The sequence below is a fragment of the Hemiscyllium ocellatum genome, chromosome 8 (assembly GCF_020745735.1).
Source record: "Hemiscyllium ocellatum isolate sHemOce1 chromosome 8, sHemOce1.pat.X.cur, whole genome shotgun sequence".
In the NCBI taxonomy this organism is placed as follows: domain Eukaryota; kingdom Metazoa; phylum Chordata; class Chondrichthyes; order Orectolobiformes; family Hemiscylliidae; genus Hemiscyllium; species Hemiscyllium ocellatum.
The window spans coordinates 72,622,538-72,641,809 of record NC_083408.1 but is presented as its reverse complement, the minus strand read 5'-3'; the positions used below and the strand labels follow the sequence as shown (position 1 = coordinate 72,641,809).

The 19,272-nt window shown below is 38.5% G+C and overlaps 1 protein-coding gene across 2 annotated transcripts in view; it reads right to left on the bottom strand.

Annotated features, from left to right (window-relative positions):
* Positions 1–19,272, bottom strand: part of sos2 (son of sevenless homolog 2 (Drosophila)) — a 96,808-nt gene that overhangs the window by 48,151 nt on the left and 29,385 nt on the right. For both annotated transcript variants that reach the window (XM_060829189.1, XM_060829190.1), the window contains exons 3-7: positions 16,174–16,305; positions 10,997–11,161; positions 7,677–7,880; positions 3,404–3,547; positions 2,574–2,684 (exon numbers count right to left, since the gene is read on the bottom strand). In XM_060829189.1, the coding sequence (XP_060685172.1) occupies positions 2,574–2,684; positions 3,404–3,547; positions 7,677–7,880; positions 10,997–11,161; positions 16,174–16,305 (756 nt within the window). The remainder of the gene's footprint in view (positions 1–2,573; positions 2,685–3,403; positions 3,548–7,676; positions 7,881–10,996; positions 11,162–16,173; positions 16,306–19,272) is intronic.

The window sequence follows — 19,272 nt, the reverse complement described above, 5'->3', positions numbered from 1 at the left end:
TTACCTTGCTATTAAAGTAAGAAGTTGATGACATAATCTCACAAATACAAAGTGCAATTCTCATACAACATACGTACAGCAAATGTTTTAGAGCAGTATGTCAGTTAAAATACTAGACTTCCACAATAGACAGAAAAACTACAGATTGCCTCAAATAATCTGGTCTCTGAATCGTCAGAGACCAGACATGCTCTGAACACGCGTACTGGAACCATATGAAAGTCTCAATGCAGTAACTATGTAATAATTGCTCAGGAAGTTGAAACTTCTGATGGGCAATTACCCAGTATCTGGAGTATTCTAAAAAAAAATCCCAAATCCTCAAATTTGGAGACTGTTGACGCTTTCAATTTACATACCCTAACAGTTATTAAGGACCAAGTTCAGAGGAATTAAAACACATTCCAACTCCTAGCTAACTATAAAACCGATATCCCCAGACCAGAGCAGCCTCAAACACTCCGAACATTCCCATTCCACACCCAGCTTCCACCCACTGATCCCTCACACCCAAGCAAAGCAGACCCACCCCAAACTACCAGAAAGTTTCACCCATTTAACTACCACACGAAACACTCACCCTGAACCAGTGTTCCCTTAGCGAAGTGCCACACACACCTTCAACACACCTGTACACTATATCCACTCCTTATACATTGAACTTCTCTCAGCAGTGACATTAAAATCTATAAATCCTGGAATATGGCAGCTCATAACAATAAAAGGGTGCAGTTTTGATGCCAATCCATACTGGCTGCTTCAGCTGACCCAACTTCAGAGACAAGCCTGTCTTCACTTGGCAAGATTGCCCTAGGCCGAACTTACAGTTGCTGGGCTGTTAGGATGGGACTTCTACCCCCAAATGTAAGGAAATCCTGCGTCCAAGAAATGCTGTGGCTGTGGCCACTGCTAGGACTGCAGGCAGTCCACCATTCGTAAAGATACAAAGGTTGAATGGACGTTTCATTTGGGCAAGTCTGGAATGTCTTGCTGAGTATGGCACAGCTGGCCAGGTTTTAGAGCGCAGTGAGAAATCAGTGAAAGCCTCCCTTGGTCATAGAGCTCCTTAGCATGCTCTCCGTGTGCACTTACCCTCTTAAACCGATGAAAAAGATGTCTGCTTTCGCAAAACATCAATTGACAATTTAAGTACACCAAATGACCAACTCCGTGTTTGAGTGAGGAGTCCTGTTCTTCACAGCAAACTTTCTTATGGAACTATGAAGAAGGATAATCTGCTGCTATAAACACTGCTAAACCACTTGAAGATATGTCAGGGTGTCTCAAATCCTAATTCCACAGTGTGTTCTAATTGATTAATCAATACATGACGCTTGAAAAAGCCAAGATAAACAAAACAATAAATCGCAGTACCACATTCATCAACAATTCACACATTTTTAAACTGCATTCATTTGTTTATCTTTGTACAGTGAAAATATGCAAATTATTAATGCTGAACCAAGTATTCATACATTTAGTTCCACTGTGCCTGAAATATGTAAATATCCATATCACATCTTCATAGTTATTTTGCATAAGAATATTACTATTCTGGTTTGGTTCTGGATAACTGCATCTTTTAGTAAGATGCTTGAGAGAAGAGTAACATATGAAAAGGGAACAGAGGATAACCAGCTTACTTGGCTTTCTCTGCCACTGAAGGTGGTCAGAAGTAATGTTTCTCTATCCTGGTGTTTCACTGTAGATAATATATCTCATAAGCTAATGGACAGATTTCAAGGAAACCTGCCACACAGGTAGGTAAGACCAACATCCAAGGAATAATTGATGAATTCAGGCAAAGGTGTACATCTGAATCCTGGAAATTTTTAACATATCTTTAACATTGGACGACAGAGTAAACTGACTTTTTTTTTGAAAAAATGTACTATGGGTGCATTTATTTCTTGTGACACTGTTCATTTTAGACTGTTATGGGTTCTCTCAGCTGCTGTGGTGGAAATTTGTCACAGCTTTCAAAGTTGTCAGAGCTTTCTGGGCAGTTTGTTGGGTGTGGATTGGTCTGATGCCGCCTCAGTGACATGGAGGATTTTTTTTCAGCTTTGTAGTGACCAGAGTCAGCCTGCATGGTTTATATTAAATGAAAGCGGAGCAGTAATCATCAATCATCATCTAACTTGTGTGTTCTCCATGGCAGTATCTTTACCAATCTTTCCAATCAATCGGCACTTTCTTCATGTACTGTTGAAAATATTATTCCCCTTTGCATTGATGTGTTTGCAAACATGATGACTGAAAGATGAAAAGCTCCGTCAAAAAAGAAATACTCAAGAAGTGTATTAGCAAAATAAATGAAGTCACCATAGTCTTACCAAGCTATAAGGCTGCTCTGTCATTAGTGAGAGATGATAGGTATGGATTTAAACTGAGAGTCACCACATCTCAGGTGAAGGGAGAGTTTGAGAAAGAGAGTCCTTCATGGTAACCTCAGCTGGTGTGAGAATTGAATCCATGCTTTGGTGTCTCTCTGCATCCTAAAATGTCCTTCCAGCCAACTGAGCTAACTAGCCCCTACTAACTAACAAAATGCTATGTGAAAAACTACTTACCTGAAAGTACAAGGCTACTGCTGACCTGGACATTAAATTGTTGAAATGCGCATGAAACTGTGGTGAAAGAATGTCTTGTGCACACAACTCATATGGGTCAAATACTTGCTCCTGCACACAAAAAAATAGCTTTAGTTTGTTTCGCATATTCTACATATTTGACTTTGCTTCAAAAGCTGTTAATTTATTAGCAAGTTTAATACAATAAATGTGCTGTTTGTTACAAATATTATTCTGAAAATTAGAGTCACAGAGATCTATGGCATAGAAAGTGGCTCATTGGCTCATCGAGTCTACACTGCTCAAACATCACCACCTAACTATTCTAACATTCTTCCAGCTGAATATATGCAACATCATGACAGCAGTCTCAGTGTTTTTATATCTTTTCTTAGAACTGAAGCTATCTTGAGAAAGAAGATTGCAAATTTTTAATCTTCGCAAAATTCTATTCATCACTTATTTGTTATAAAGTATTAATAATTCCCTTTCAACTAAAAGAAATTAAAATATTTTTCCCTCTCTACAGGAAGTCATATTAAAAACATATTGGATATGAGAAAAATTAAACATATAACTTGTTCAGGATTTAGCATGAGTGACAAGTCTTATACGCATTTGTTTTGCTTACGTGTTTTGCTTACAGGTAAGTCGACAATAGCACCTGAACGTTGAAGGCAAATGCCAACACTTAATTAAATATGAAAAATATAGCCTAAGAGATCTTCAAAAGCACATTGGACGAAAACATAAAAAGCTTTATTCTTTTGTTGGAAAGTCTTCTAGTCTAGCATCACTGTGTGCCAACTGAAATCACTATTGCACAGTACCTCTGCCAGATCTTCAAAACAGCTGCCAACAAATGGATGAGGGCTTCTTTCATCTGTCATCTCAACAGTATCCTCCATTAATCCAAGCAGTTTTACAGTCAGTTCATGAATATCTAGGATGTTGCTGAAGATTATTTCGATGTCCTATCAGAAATCAAATAACACAGACTTAACACAACTTGCAAATTTAGCCTTTTTATATAAAAGATTTTGAAACAAAAACAAAATGGATCAACTGTGAGATAACTACAGACAATTAGCCACATGGCTTTCCTTCTCAGGTCTCGACCTAGCCATTCTCAAAAGATAGTCACATGGAGAAGAGGAGTGGTTAAGAAGCAGTTATTTTGATTTTTCTTTCATCGAAAAGGAAATTGGAAGAAATATTTGCTCAAAAAGCAGGGAGGCGGCAGTGAAATTTCCTGTCGGAAAGCTTCAGCCTTCTTTTCAACCTCTTCATAACCTTGCCCTTCTGGCCATGAGAATCCCAGCAGAAAATCCCATTCCATAACCACAGATACCCTCCTTTCTCTTGGCAACTATCTAAGATTGAGTCAGTCTTTTCAGACACTTAGCATCATTTCTGAACCCAAGTTGAGCTTTCAACCATATACTGCCACAATCACCAGGACTGACTACTTTGACCTCCACCATATGACCCAACTATGTTCCTGCCTCAGCGACTTATCGGCTGCTGAAACTTTGTTATCTCTGAACTTGACTATTCCAGTGTGGACCTGGCTGGGCTATGGCTACCTTCTAATCCGAAGGTTATCCAAAACGCTCTTGCTTGCATCCTAACTCTCAACACTCTTGTCTCCATTATTCCTGTACTCACGAATCTACATTTGTTCTCAATTCTCCCTTTTGAAAATTCTCATCCTTCTTTTCAGATGCTTCCAGAGGAGCATCTCTCCCCATTTCTGCATTATCCTCCATAACTTTCAGATATTTGAGATTCTCTAATTCTCACCTCTCAGGAAAACTTACTTCTATCGGTACATTAGCCACCATACCTGCCACTGCCAAGACCCTAAGTTCCGAAATACCTTCCTCAAACTCTTTCCTTCTTTAACTGCTTAAAATCTACCTATTTGACCAAGCTGTGCCTTTTATGGCTTTGTGTCAAGATTTGCATGATTACACTGCTCTAAAGCTCCTTAGGACATTATATTATTTGAAGGTTTGATATTAATGCTGATTTTATTGAACAATAATCTGTCTGTTAACATCCAGGCCAAAGAAACTGAAACACATTTCACAGTATATAATCTTGTAGTCAACAGAATTCTTGAGACCATCTTCAGTTGCTTCATCAATAACATCCCTCCAATGGTTAGTAAGAAGTGGAGATTTTCACTGATTACATAATGTTCAACACCATTTGCGACTCCTCAGACACTGTACTAGTCTACGTTCAAACGAGCTTGGCGGCTAAATTGACAAATAAGATTAACAGTACACAAGTAACAGAAAATCCCAAAACAAGAGAGAATCTAACAATCACTCTTTGATATTCAATTACATCACGGTCACGGAATCTTCTACTATCAATGTCACAGGGTTCCCACTGACCAGAAACTGAACAAATGAGCCACACTGTGGCTACAAGAACAAGTCAGAAGCTAGGAATTCTGTGGCAAGTAACTTACTTCCCAATTCGCCTGTGCATGTCGACCATCTACAAAACACAAGTCAGAGTTTGATGGAATACTCTGCATCTCCAGCAATAGTCAAGAAGCTCAACACCATTCAGGACAAAGCAGCGCACTGAACTGACACCCTATCCCGACCTTGAACACTGCCTCCCTTAACCACCAATGGCCACAGGGTTTACCTGTTAAAAGATGCACAGCAGGAATTCAGCAAGACTGCTGTTATAGCACATTCCAAACCCTGATACGTAGCACCCAAAAGGACAAAGGCATCATATGTATGGTAACAGTACCACCTTCAAATTCTCCAAGCCGTACGCCAACCTGACTTGAAAGTATATCACCATCCTTTCACTGTCAGTGGGTCAAATTCCTGCAATCCTAAACAGTACTACCTACACCCAAACATTGCAGCAGTTCAAGAAGGTACTACAATATCGTCTCAAGGCAAATTAGGGGTGGCCAACAAATACACACCTAGCAAACAATGTTGACATTCTTTGAATAAAGAAACAAAAATGATGATCATATTTAAACAGTGTGTGTGATGACTTAATTGTAAAAAATCAGTGTTGTTTTCCCTGCAACTTTCTTGAAATTTTAAGTTTCACTAATTGGTTTTGCTAGGGAGGAGGGAAAGCTTTGTAAGCAAGAACAATTGCTTAATTCTAATGCGGAAAAACACAATTTTTAGCCTTTCTGAGTAAATTTCCTCTCCCAGTACAAAAGGAACACTTTCAACAGAGAAAGAGCTTTTTGTTAAATGGATACAAGCTTCAGAGAATGATTTCTCCACTAACATTTTACTTTACTTCAGAGTTAGAATCTTAATTTCCCTTCATTTATCTGTTCAATACTTACACTTGTATGTAGTTTCTTATTTTAATGTTTTTTTTGCTCCTCAGAATAAGCAAGAAATTCTGTTCCTCATGAATAAATAGACTGAATATTTGAAAGCAAGTATCAGATCAAGTTACAAATGTATACAAATAAAATGTTATGCACAAGGAGTAAATTATTTTCCAATAACGTTAAGAAAACCTTCGTGGTAAGAGAAATAAAAACAGAAATTGCTGGGAAAGCTCAGGAGGTCTGCCAGCGTCTGTGGAGAGAAATCAGATTCCAGTGACTCTTCCTCAAAACTCAACCAGTTAAGTGCAACTGATAGGGCTATTGGTATGGACAAGGAATTGTACTGCAAAAGTTGGTGGAATTCCAGGGAAATAAAGATGACATTTTGATTACTTTTACCTAAGAATATGTAGGAAGAAGTAGCAAAGCTCTGACCATATTATTTCTAACAGCCTTCGATACAGAAGTAATGCCAGGAGGGCTGGAGGGATATCACTTCCATTTAGGAGGTAGCTGGAGGAAGGGAGGAAGGGTAAAACGGGTGCCTATAGACATGACAGTTTGACAGCTATAAGTTTCTAGATGCTTTGTCACTGAATAAAATTAATTAGATTTCTCAGTGCATATTAAGAATAATCTGTAATGATTTGTAAAACTGGTTGTTTCTGACAACTTGAATAGTTTTTTTGAGAAAACAAGACTGTGCTTTAAACATTGTGCCCAAAGGGTTTCAAAGGTCTTTTGATAAATGAAAGAGAATAAATGCAAAAAAGTGTGGCATGACATTTCATGGGAGAAAGAATAAACTAGAGGTAATATCTGCTAAATGGTAAAACTTTAAAATATTCAATTTATGCAAAGAGTTTGAAAAATAGGGGTAAAAGCTGTAAAAATATTGATTTATTATTGAATCAAGTACAAAAAAAGTGCCAAATTAAATCTAAACAAATTACATGCACTGCATCAAATTTTGAGCAATTACTTTATAAAATTTGTAAAAGCACTAAGATGCAGCATGATATGGACAATAAGAGGCTTTAAATATGAGAAACTTGATCTTTTTAACAAGAACTATGTAGATTTGTGAGAAAAATTAATAGAGAGGCTCAAAATTGAGAGATCTTAATATTATAAATCAAGAAAAAAATAATTTTGGGTATCATTACTGAGTTACCAGAGGATAAAATAAAAGATTACATTACAATTGCTGTTTGTTCCAAATCAGAGGGTTGTTAACACATGACAACTATTGAAACTGGTGTAAACTGAACCCTGGATAGATTTTAAGAAGGAAGTAAGTATATTTACAAAGTTTTTTTTAAGGATATGGGACTAAATTGATAGGTGTCAAAGAGATGGTGTTGACTTTCTTCTGCCTTCTAGAAAAATTATATGATTCCACATCAAATTTAAAACAATGCAGAAAATTTTATCAGTGACATATGTAAAACATTTGACAATGTCATCTGCCACACCACGATACTAAATATGAAGAAATCATGGTTTACACTTGGTGTCCGTAGCACAGCAGATAAAAACAATGCACTCAACCAAATGTAATGGTCGTTACAAAGTAACGAGCGACATTAGCAGAGATATTACATCAAAATAAACATTCAAAATAGTAAACTGATCTGTGCCTGATTTGTATTTCATACAAAAATCCTAAAATATATTTCAAATATATTTATAATAAAATCTAGTGTGAAATCTAATACTTCAATGCAAATAACCTTTGTTACGACATCAGAATATTAAAAACTTACACGAGCAGTAAACAGCTTATTGTTGGATGTAAATGACTTTCTAAAGACTTTTAAAATCAGGTTCAATTCTCGTAGGTATTGCCTTTCCTCTGCAATTTCAGCTTTCACCAAGTCATAGTAGTGCTGTTCACCTGTAGAATTTGGTCCATCATCTCCCAATGAAGACAGACCAATGTCATCTTGGTCAAACATGTCTATAAACACCTGAAAGGAAATTTGAGACCAGCAGTGTCATACGCATATTTTAAGAAAACAAGTTAAAAATACAACCAAAATGATTAAATATACATCCAAAGAATTAAGTATTTTTTTTTTAAAATTGCAACAAATTAATTTTTAAAAACCAGAATATTGGGACTGATGTGTTCAGAAACTATTCAGGCTTTATAGAAAAAAGACAGAAAGGGAGCAAATGATATACAAAGTCATTACTCTAGAAACTATAATACAGAACGTTGGACATTAGTTACAGAGGCAATGCAGTCAATGTTAATCTCAAGTACATATGGGTAGATTTCTACATATTTAAAAACATTAAGGGATAAAGAAATAGTATAACAAAATGGTGTTGAGTTCAATCAGCCCATGATCTCAGCGAAGGGTTCAAAGGGATGAACGACCGATGACATCTTCCAATTCATATGTTAATACTCAGGTGTGGACTCATAACTAGTATGCTATGTCTGCTAATATACTAGAACTATAGCAAGCTTAACATTTCAAGTTAACCAACAAATATAATGTATATAGAGAAAGCATTGAGAAAATTCCAGTGGTGATATTTTTAAAGAAGGCTAAGACAGAAATAGATTTAATGGTTAGTTAACAAATGAGAAGGATGAGGATGGCAAATAGTGAGAATGGGCATGGGAAACGGTGCATGGTAGAAGTAGTTCTGGCTTATGAGAGGAAATAAAAGTATCTTTGCAGCATATTTATAAAAGATAGAAGTACACCTTGATCTTAACGCAATAAACATAAAACAAGCAGCAGCAATATACTTGACTCTGAAGAGGTAGACAGAAAAGTTAATAGGAGCAATGATCAAAGGAACGTTAATAATATCAAGACAGACAATAAAGGGTGGAGGTTAGAGGTGAGAAAATAAGTCACCTATCAGCCAGCAAACTATTCCAAGCATCCCGCCAGAAAGGTATGAGGCTCCGCAAGAATGATTCCTCCCAGTAGCTGTTATTATTATCTTGTGAGCAAGTATGCTATAAAGATCACAATGTCCTATGAAAGGCCATTGGAAACAAGACTGGCAAATGGGTGTTCAGCTGTTTGACCATATTGATGGTAAACATAGCCATGGAATGATTAGATCGAGTGGTAAAAAATAAAGCAAAATATCTTTATTCTTTGATCAGCTATGTATTTAAGGCAGTTAAATAAACTGTTCCTACAGCCACACAAGAAAGATGGGAAAACTACAGTTATTCCCAATGAAAACAATATCAAAATACCTTACCGTGTTCATCAATAACCTTCGCCTTACTATTTGTACATACATAGATTTAAGTTGTTAGAATTGTTCTCCTTGGAGAGAAGAAGGTGAAGAGAATACAACAAAGGATGTTACCACATATACAAGAGTGAGAGGACACAGATCTCAAGTGATTTGCAAAAGAACCAAGGGTGATAGGGAAAAAAAAAATCACTCGGGGTAAAATATGGAACACATTGCCTGGAAGTGTGGTCAAGGCAGGTTCAATTGAGGCATTTAAGAGGTTATTAAAGTAAAAAATGTGTCAGGAAACAGGGGAAAAAGCAGATTGGTAATGAGGTAATAATGCACATTTGAACAGCTGGTACAGGCATTAAATGGTGGATTAAATGGCCTGTTTCAGTTTTGTAAGACTTGTACAACTCTGACACTTTCTCACTTTATAACACATTGCTTAGAACTCAAAACAAATGCTGCTTGAATAATTGGATATAAAGACTCAAAGATCTCTAAACTAAACAGAGTTCTAATGATTTTTCCAGGCACATTACTTTCTCTTGAAAGCAATCCGTTCCTTTTACTTTCTTTCTAATCTCACTTTTGGAAAATTTTCAACTCCTACTGTAGAGAATGCTATTGCTGCCAACAGTCTAGTTAAGGATATAATCTCTGCAGACCATTGAGGCTACTCTGTGCAGCAGTTCCACAGAATGGATGTGCATATTAAAAAATCGATTGTCTAAAGCAATAAATGAGCTTTTTAAAAGGTATGCTTTGGCCAAATGCAATTAAGAAAAAGGCTTTTTCAGGAGCTATATCAATTAAAAAGATCCCATAATTGTCTATTTATCCTACCCATGACCCTCATAATTTTGTAAACCTCTGTAAGGTCACCCCTCAGCCTCCGACGCTCCAGGGAAAACAGCCCCAGCCTGTTCAGCCTCTCTGTATAGCTCAAATCCTCCAACCCTGGCAACATCCTTGTAAATCTTTTTTGAACCCTTTCACAACATCTTTCCAAGAGGAAGGAGACCAGAATTGCACGTAATATTCCAACAGTGGCCTAACCAATATCCTGTACAGCCACAACATGAACTTCTAACTCCTGTACTCAATACTCTGACCAATAAAGGAAAGCATACCAAATGCCTTCTTCACTATCCTATCTACCTGCGACTCCACTTTCAAGGAGCTATGAACCTGCACTCCAAGATCTCCTTGTTCAGCAGCACTCCCTCAGACCTTACCATTAAGTGTATAAGTCTTGTTAAGATTTGCTTTCCCAAAATGCAGCACCTCGCATTTATCTGAATAAAACTCCATCTGCCACTTCTCAGCCCATTGGCCCATCTGGTCCAGATCATGTTGTAATCTGAGGTAACCCTCTTCGCTCTTGATTTATGGCTCCTAGCCTAATGCAGCTTTCACAGTTTTTTTCACGCAGAGGGTGGGATGAGTTGCCAGAGGAAGTCGTGGAGGCTAGTACAATTGCAACATTTAAGAGGCATCTGGATGGTGTACATCTCGGTGACTCTATGACATTAAAAATCTTCAGTTTATAAAACTAGATACAGAGGAACCTCAAATATCCCAATGACATAGGTGGGGAGCAGTTTGTTCGGATAATCGAATGCTAGATAACAGTTCAGCCAAACATTGGGACCTTGCGATCTTGTCGGATAATCCAAAATTCAGATATATCATACTAATTTTAGCATATTTAAAAATAACAAAACTTTTAAAAATACACCAGTGTATTAATCACTGAACAATTTTTATTAATCATATTGAAAATGCAAAGTTATTGACTCTTTAAAATATCATGAAAAAAAAGCCACAATATTCAGAATTCATATTGCAAATTAATGCTCACCTTATCTGCACACATTGACACTTTAATGTCCTGTTGTGAAATTTCATAGTGTCGAATATTGCCCACATAGTTTCCAGCTAGTTTCAAAATGTCAGCTGAAATGTATTCCAGCACAGCCACGATGTAGAGAGAAACATGATAATCTGCTTTATAACCTAGCACATCCTATAAATGAAGAAAATGTACATAAAACAAAGATTTAATATCTCGAAGTTGATTTAAAAATATGAGTGTGATTAAAACTCAAGACAATAAGCGAGTAACAAAAGATACTGGGCAGTATCGCCCCAGTTATTGAACAAAGTGGAAATTGGCAAGAAAGTTGGGAGAATCACAAAATCAACAGTAAGGAGTTTCCTGTCATTGTGTGCAAAATGTATCATTTTCCAATCGAGTGTTGAACGGTAAGTCAAGATTTTCACTGAGTAGTGAAAAGCCTATTAGCCTGCATTAACATCCTCATACCACATTTTGCCTCACTGATTTGCAGTTTCCAATTCTCCTACCCACCAAAGATTCTAAGCATTGATAAGTTCCAACATGAAAATCAAAAGCAGAGACTTGGTGACTCCAGCTCCCTGTTTGCTCCACCAACCCTTCATCAGTCACCAAGACTTAGAACTAACTCCAAGGCAATGACTGCACACAGCCCCTGTCCAATAGGTGTTCCAGGTCCCCACAGATAAAGCAGATGATCAATTGCTCGCTGTTTAATATATCCAAGGAAAAGAAAACAAAATCTACTGGGCAATTGTGGACTGCCAGAGCTTGACCTGGTGCATGGCTCAGCTTTAAAGATGATATCGGGTGGCGCTGGAGCATCTTGTGAAATTTAAGGCAGGTGTGCCCCCACTGTGGCCCAAATATAAAACAGATGTTAGCACTCTTACTCATTGCTTGTGTCGTGCTACAAGCTTCGTCGGTCTTGGGGTGCCATAGCGTGTTTTTTGGGAGGGGTCTTGGGAACTGAGGTTAAGTTGGATCCAGTGTCCCTCCTCTTAGGTTTGTCAAATCTTCCCTCTGCATGGGAAGAGACTGTTTAATATTCTTGTATTCTGTGCGAGGAAGAACATTCTAATGAGCTGAGTGCCAGAGAAACCCCAGGGAATCTGGAGCCGGCATAGCTTAGTTATGGAGCACATCCCCCTGGATATCCATGTGAGTATGGTGCACCAGAAAAGTGAACTATTTTAGATTAGATTACTTACAGTATGGAAACAGGCCCTTTGGCCCAACACTTCCCCATCGACCCTCTGAAGAGCAACCCACCCAGACCCATTTCCCTACATTTACCCCTTCACCTAACACTACGGGCAATTTAACATGGCCAATTCAGCTAACTTGCGCTTTTTGGACTGTGGGAGGAAACTGGAGCACCCGGAGGAAGCCCACGCAGACATGGGGAGAACGTGCAAACTCCACACAGGCACTTGCCTGAGGCTGGAATTGAACCCGGGTCTCTGGCGCCGAGGCAGTAGTGCTAACCACTGGGTCATCATGCAGTCCCTTTCAGAATTACATAGATGCAGACCTGTCGGCTATATTGGTCAGGGCCTTTGTGTAGTAATGAGGGTTATGTCTGGAGGTCCATGGGCCCCGGGGGAGGCGCAGGTTGCTGGTGGATTCATGAACAACAACGGATTTGCTTAATAATGCTCCTGGTGGTGGGGAGCTTTAGTGGGATTGCGTTGAGTGCAGTAACTTAATTGAATATCACTTAATTTACCCTGGTTTAACTTGGTTTAATTTGATTTTTTTTGGTTTTTTATTGAACTGTAGTCTTTGTAGGTTTTTTTCTCTCTCTCCTCAGTGGATTGTGGAGTAGAGTATTAGTTTATTTTTTGTTATTGTCATTATAAGGTTGTTATACTATTTTGTCATGATTTTGTAATTTTGTAAAAAAAATTAAATTTGTTTTTCTCAATAAAAATATCAAAAGAAAAGATGATATTAGGGCCAAGAATAGCACAAAGTCCTGGCAGTGGTTCGTATCTTCCGCATGTAGTGAGTAGGAGAATACAATGAGCTGGATCCCATAAGGACACAGTGAATAGAACAGGAGAGCATTTTGGGGACAAAATGAGAGAAAATTCACTATGGATCACCGAGAGAAACCCACTAAAACTGACACTTAGCCGATTTCTAGAAATTTTCAGCCTAGTCCCACAATTATTTATCAATTTACTTACATAAATTCCTTGAACTAATGAATCTTTTATGCTCTTCTCCCTAAACTCTTCAATTTTTGCTCTGTCAACTATTTACCAACCTGTTTCTGTTTCCAATATGATGGCTCAGTGGTTAGCACTGTTGCTTCACAGCACCAGTGACCTGGGTTCGATTCCACCGTTGGGCAACTGTCTGTGTGGAGTTTGCACATCCTCCCTGTGTCTGCATGGGTTTCCTCCGGGTGTTCCAGTTTCCTCTTGCAGTTCAAAGTAGTGCAGGTTAGGTGGATTGGCCATGCTAAATTGCCCATAGTGTCCAGGGACGTGCAGGCTAGGTGGATTAGCTATAGGAAATGCAGGATTATTGGGATTGGGTGTGGGGCTAGGTCTGGGTTGGATGGTCTTTCAAGGGTCAGTGCGGACTCAATGGGCTGAATGGTCTGCTTCCACACTATAGGGATTCTATGATATATTTCTGAGACAGTCAATCACAACTATAGCTCCCTGCCTGAACAATGTTTTCCTAACTTCGCCATTTACCACTTTGATGATCAAACTATGGTTTCTAATTACCAATTGATTAGCTATTAGAGATAACTTGATTGTTAACCAATGAATCAATAATTGAACACAGTTGGAATTTAAACAAATGCGGTCAGAGGCAGTTAGCAGAGTCTTATACAATTATATTCAGCCTTAAACTTTTCATCACTGAAGTAACTTCAAGCTTTGCTTTCCTTCATAATTACAGGCCTTCCTTCCAAGCGTAATTCTAATAAACCTTTTTGTCAATTCTAAAGCCCTTCATATCATGGCTACACAGACATATAGTTATTGCTTTAATTGTGACTTTATCATAAGTGCCTCAAATAAATAAAATAGCATTCTATGTTCCAAGGTGTACATACCTTGAAAAAGTCATTTTGGAATGGTTAAACAACGGCTGTCATTGCCTATTTTTAGTGCAAGCAAAGAATTGAGAGATTACTGCGATGCTTAACCCTACATGTTTAAACTGAAAGCAAAGTTTCCTCTACAATATCCCCATAAAACACTTCCAAGGCAGGGACGGCATGAGGTTAGATACAGAGTAAAGATCTGAAGCGATTTTTCTTAAAAGCAGTACTGGGACATCATAAGATCTTAAGTCACTGGAGCAATACTCCACCATTCAATTTCATCTGGCTGATCTTTTGATCCTCAATTCCATCCTCCTGCTAATTTCCATAACTTTGACTGATTAAAGGTCAGTTTGTTTATCTCAGTCTTGAATATACTTAACCACTAAACCTCAATATCCCATTGTGGAAAACAATTCCCATAGATTCACCACCCTCAGAGATGGAATTCCTCTTCATGTCGACCTTAAATGAGTAACCCCTTCTCTAAGCTTATGTTCTCTGGTTCTAGATTCTCTCACAAGGGAAACAACCTCTCAGCACCTACTCAATCAAGTCCCTTAAGAATCTTCAATGCTTCAAAAAGGTCCCTTCTCATTATTTTAAATTCCAATAAGTCCTGGCATAATCTATACAATGTTCTTTCATAGAACAATCCCTTCATACTGATGGATCAGCCTCGTGGAACCTTCTCTGACTTATCTACAGTGCATGCATATCTTTCCTGAGATAAGAGAAACAAAACTGGTCACAATATTTAGATGTGGTCCAACTGGTGCCTTATATAGTTCTAGGAAGACCTCCCCGATTTTTTACACTATTCCTGTTGAAATGATTGCCATCTATTTGGGCGGCACAGTAGCTCAGTGGTTAGCATTGCTGCCTCTCAGCGCCAGGGACTCGGTTTCAATTCCAGCCTCGGGCGACGGTATGGGTGGAGTTTGCACATTCTCCCCGCGTCTGCGTGGGTTTCCTCCGGGTGCTCTGGTTTCCTCCTACAGTCCAAAGATGTGCAGGTCAGATGAATTGGCCATGCTAAACTGCCCATTGTGATAGGTGCATTAGTAGGGGAATAGGTCAGGGTGGGTTACTCTTCGAGGGTCGGTGTGGACTTGTTGGGCCGAAAGGGCCTGTTTCCGCACTGTAGGGAATCTATTCTAATCTATTTAATGTTGAACTTGTTTTCTAGCTTTTCATGATTTATGCATAGGGACTCTCAAATCTCTCCATGCTGCAGCCTTCTGCAATCCTTCTCCATTTAAATAATGTTCAGCTGTTCTTATCTTAAACCAATGTACATTTTTTCATATTTTTACCACATTATATTCCATCTGCCATGTTCACCCTCCCCCCCCCCCCGCACCTGGCTATATCCCTCTGCAGACACTTTTTGTTATCCTCTCCCCCCCGCCACACACACACACACACACACACACACACACACACACACACAACTTTTGCCCTTTTGTCACATTCAAATCCACCTATTTACCTTCCAAGGTGCGAAACAATGGTGGATTATGGAATTTAATTCATGCTTAGCAAGATTAAAGTAATTTCCACTTGATCAAACATTGCATGGCTCTGGATTAGAGTGGTGCTGGAAAAGCACAGCAGTTCAGGCAGCATCCGAGGAGCGGGAACATCGACATTTTCAGGCAAAAGCCCTTCATCAGGAAAAGAGGCAGAGTGCCTGAAGAGTGGAGAGATAAATGAAAGGAGGGTAGGGTGGGGAGAAAGTAGCATAGAGTACAATAGGTGAGTGGGGGCGGGGATGAAGGTGATAGGTCAGGGAGGAGGGTGGGGGAAGGTAGCAAAGAGTACAATGGGTGAATGGGCCTGTATTCCTGGTGAAGGGCTTTTGCCCGAAACATCGATTTTCCTGCTCCTCGGATGCTGTATGAACTACTGTTCTTTTCCAGAACCACTCTAATCCAGAATCTGGTTTCCAGCATCTGCAGTCATTGTTTTTACCCCTTTTAAAACATTGCACGGCCCCAAAAATATTCCTAAATGTAATCATTTGCAAACCAAAGTGAGGGTTTAAGTAAGGTTTTACAGTACAACTCCTTCTCAATTGAATAAGCATAGATTAAAAACAAACTTGCACCTTCAATAAAGGATGTATTTTATCCACTGGTAAAAGAAGAGGATTCCTCCTTCTACGTTTCTCAATAGCAGACTGTGCATCAGCAATAGCCCATTTGTCAATTGGGTATGGGAAAGATTTCTGAACACGTTCCTAAGAGCAAAATGAAAATAAATGTACAATCTTGAACACATGTAAAGTGTCCATTCAAATAGTAATCACAAAACAAGCTTTCCTGCAAACAATTACATCACCTTTAAAAATTTTCGGTATGCACTACTGCAGAAAATTGCAATATTACTAAATGAAAAACTGGCAAAATATCCATATTTTTGATGACCAGATTACATATCAAAATAACATTACTAAATTAGTGATAGGTACAAATAAATCATCACATTAAGCTTTAATATAGAACATTTATATTTTTTGAAGTCCATCAGCTGAAGTAACCCATGAAATTCCAGTTAATCGTGCCTCAGTTACTTGCCAGAATTTTGGTAGAATAGTGACCTACTTGCAATGTCTCATTGTTACTCAGTTTATCTCATTGGTTGCCGCTCGCCGATGTTAATAATTCTTCTTCTCAAGAGAAACTAAATGTCTGTGCATTCTATTTGTCTGTATTTCTTTGCTTAAGACATGGCACTGCAAAATTTCTTGAACTAATATTTCCATGCATTATGGTCATAAATATAGGTGACAACTAAGATTAATTAATGCTGTCTATTAATAGTTTTATAAAATCATTAATTAGTGAACATACTCCCATCATGTCTAAAATTGACTTTGAACGCATTCCTGACTCTGAACTAAATAATAAATCACTTTGCTAGAGGGGCTCTCAACATTTCTGCTTCTGAAGCCCCATTTTGGAGTTGTGGGGTCATATTTCATCCTCAATTCAGAAACCATGAATTGGCCTATTTCCCAACACTAGAAGTCAGCCAATTTTAATTTTTAGGTATTAAAAGCAGGCTGGAATTAATCCTGACACCTCTTGAGGCAAGCCTGAGGTACATAATACAAGCAGGCAGATGATAAGGCTATCAGGTTAGAAGGACCAGCTCTACTTCCTGGGACATTGAACCAGTTGTATATGTGGTTCAGAAACTCTCAAGCTTTCAGCCTTCATTGCCCTCCTTGCTCATGCCACATCCCTTTCATATCCAAACCCCACTTCATATGAACACTTCAATTCCAAACTAGGGCCCATGTCTCTTCCAAACTACTTACATTACTCCCACGCCTATTCCATATGTCTTCAGCCTCAGTGGTACACTGGGTTAAACTCTGTTCTGTTAACAGGTAAAAAGTAGCTATTTTGTGGTCTCATTTTTATAAAAGATAGGACACTATTGGTAGTGACAACTGCGATCTTTTGGTAGCCCTTAGTCATAGAACGAGCTTTTTAAAAATGCCATTCTTATAAAATGCTGACTTGGAAGACCTTTGAAATTTTCTTTTGAATTCATTCACAGGATGAGGATGTCACTGGCTAGGCCAGCATTTACTGCCTGTCCCTAATCCAGTTTAAACTTAAGCACGTTGCTATGGGTCTGAAGTCACATGTAGGCTTGAACAGTAAGGATGGCAGTTTTTCTCCCTAAAAGATATTCGCGAACCAGATGGGTTTTTCCAACAATCAGCAATGGATTCATGATCATTAGACTCTTAATTCCAGATTTTTATTGAATTCAACTTCCACCATCTGTTGTGACAGGATTTGAAACCAGGTCTCGACTTAATGGAAACTAAATATATTCATAATGGATAATTCTTCTTTCGATTTGATTTCTAATCCTATTTAGAGAATCCTAGCCATCAAGGTAATGCTTCCCATATTGAAGTATCACTTTGCAGGAGCTGTAAGCACAGTAGGCTGAACATAATGTGATTACTAGTACCGAGGTTATTTGCAACTCAGGAGTGTCTGCATCTGGAATTACTGCCTCACCTCCCACCCCCTTGACCTTATCATCATGACTCTTCGTCAAGTCGTCAACATACCAGAAGCCTATATCATCTGCCTCACTGAAATTAGCTAGATCATGCATTGAATCAAAGATCCCAATCATTGAAATAGTTCCTTTCTTCAGAAGGTGGCATATTTATCATGCAAACCTTCAGGAAGCTACCTTTATGTCCTTCATTTTGCTGTGGCCTCAAAGCTGGAAGTAAGAGCGCCTGTTCTCCTACCTAATCGAGATCTAAATTGATCCTTTTGAAGTTACAATATTGAGGTTTTAAGCAAGTGAAGTCTCAACTTACTTTCTTCTTTTAATTAGTCCTCAGTATCCCAGGACATTGTGGGAAGTTAGGGAAAATTATTGCGGGAATATTTGAATCATCTATAACCACAAGTGAGGTGCCGGAGGACTGGATGGTGCTAATGTATTGCCTTTATTTAAGAAAGTTTGTAAGGAGTAGCCTGGGAACTTCAGACCTATGAGTCTGATGTCGCTGGTGGGTATATCGTTGAAGGTGATTCTGAAAGATAGGATTTATATGCATTTAGAGAGACAAGGACTGATTTGGAATAGTCAGCATGGTTTTGTACGAGGAAAATGTGTTTCACCAACTTGCTTGAGTTTTGTGATGAAGTAACCAGAACAATTGATGAGGGCAAAGCGGTAGACATTGTTTACATGGACTTTAGCAAAGTCGTCTGCATGGTAGACTAATTAGTTAAGTTAAATCACATGGAATTCAGGCTAACCTTGCCAACTGGTTACAAAATTGGCTTGATGGTAGGAGACAGAGGGTAGGAGTAGGGGTATTGTTTTTTGGACTGGAGGCCCGTGACCAGCAATGGCACACAGGAATCAGTGCTGGGTTCATTTTTGTTTGTCATTATATAAATAATATGAATGAGAGTATAGGAGACATGGTTAATAAGTGCGGAGATGACACTAAAATATAGTTGACAGCGAAGAAGGTTATCTAAAATTACAATGGGATCTTATCAATTGGGTCAATGGGCTGAGAAGTGGCAGATGAAGTTTAATTTAGATAAACACAAGCATTGCAGTTTTGTAAAACAAGGACAGAACTTATATAATTAATGGTAGGGCCATGGGTATTGTTGTAGAACAGAGACACCTAGGGGTTCAGGTACGT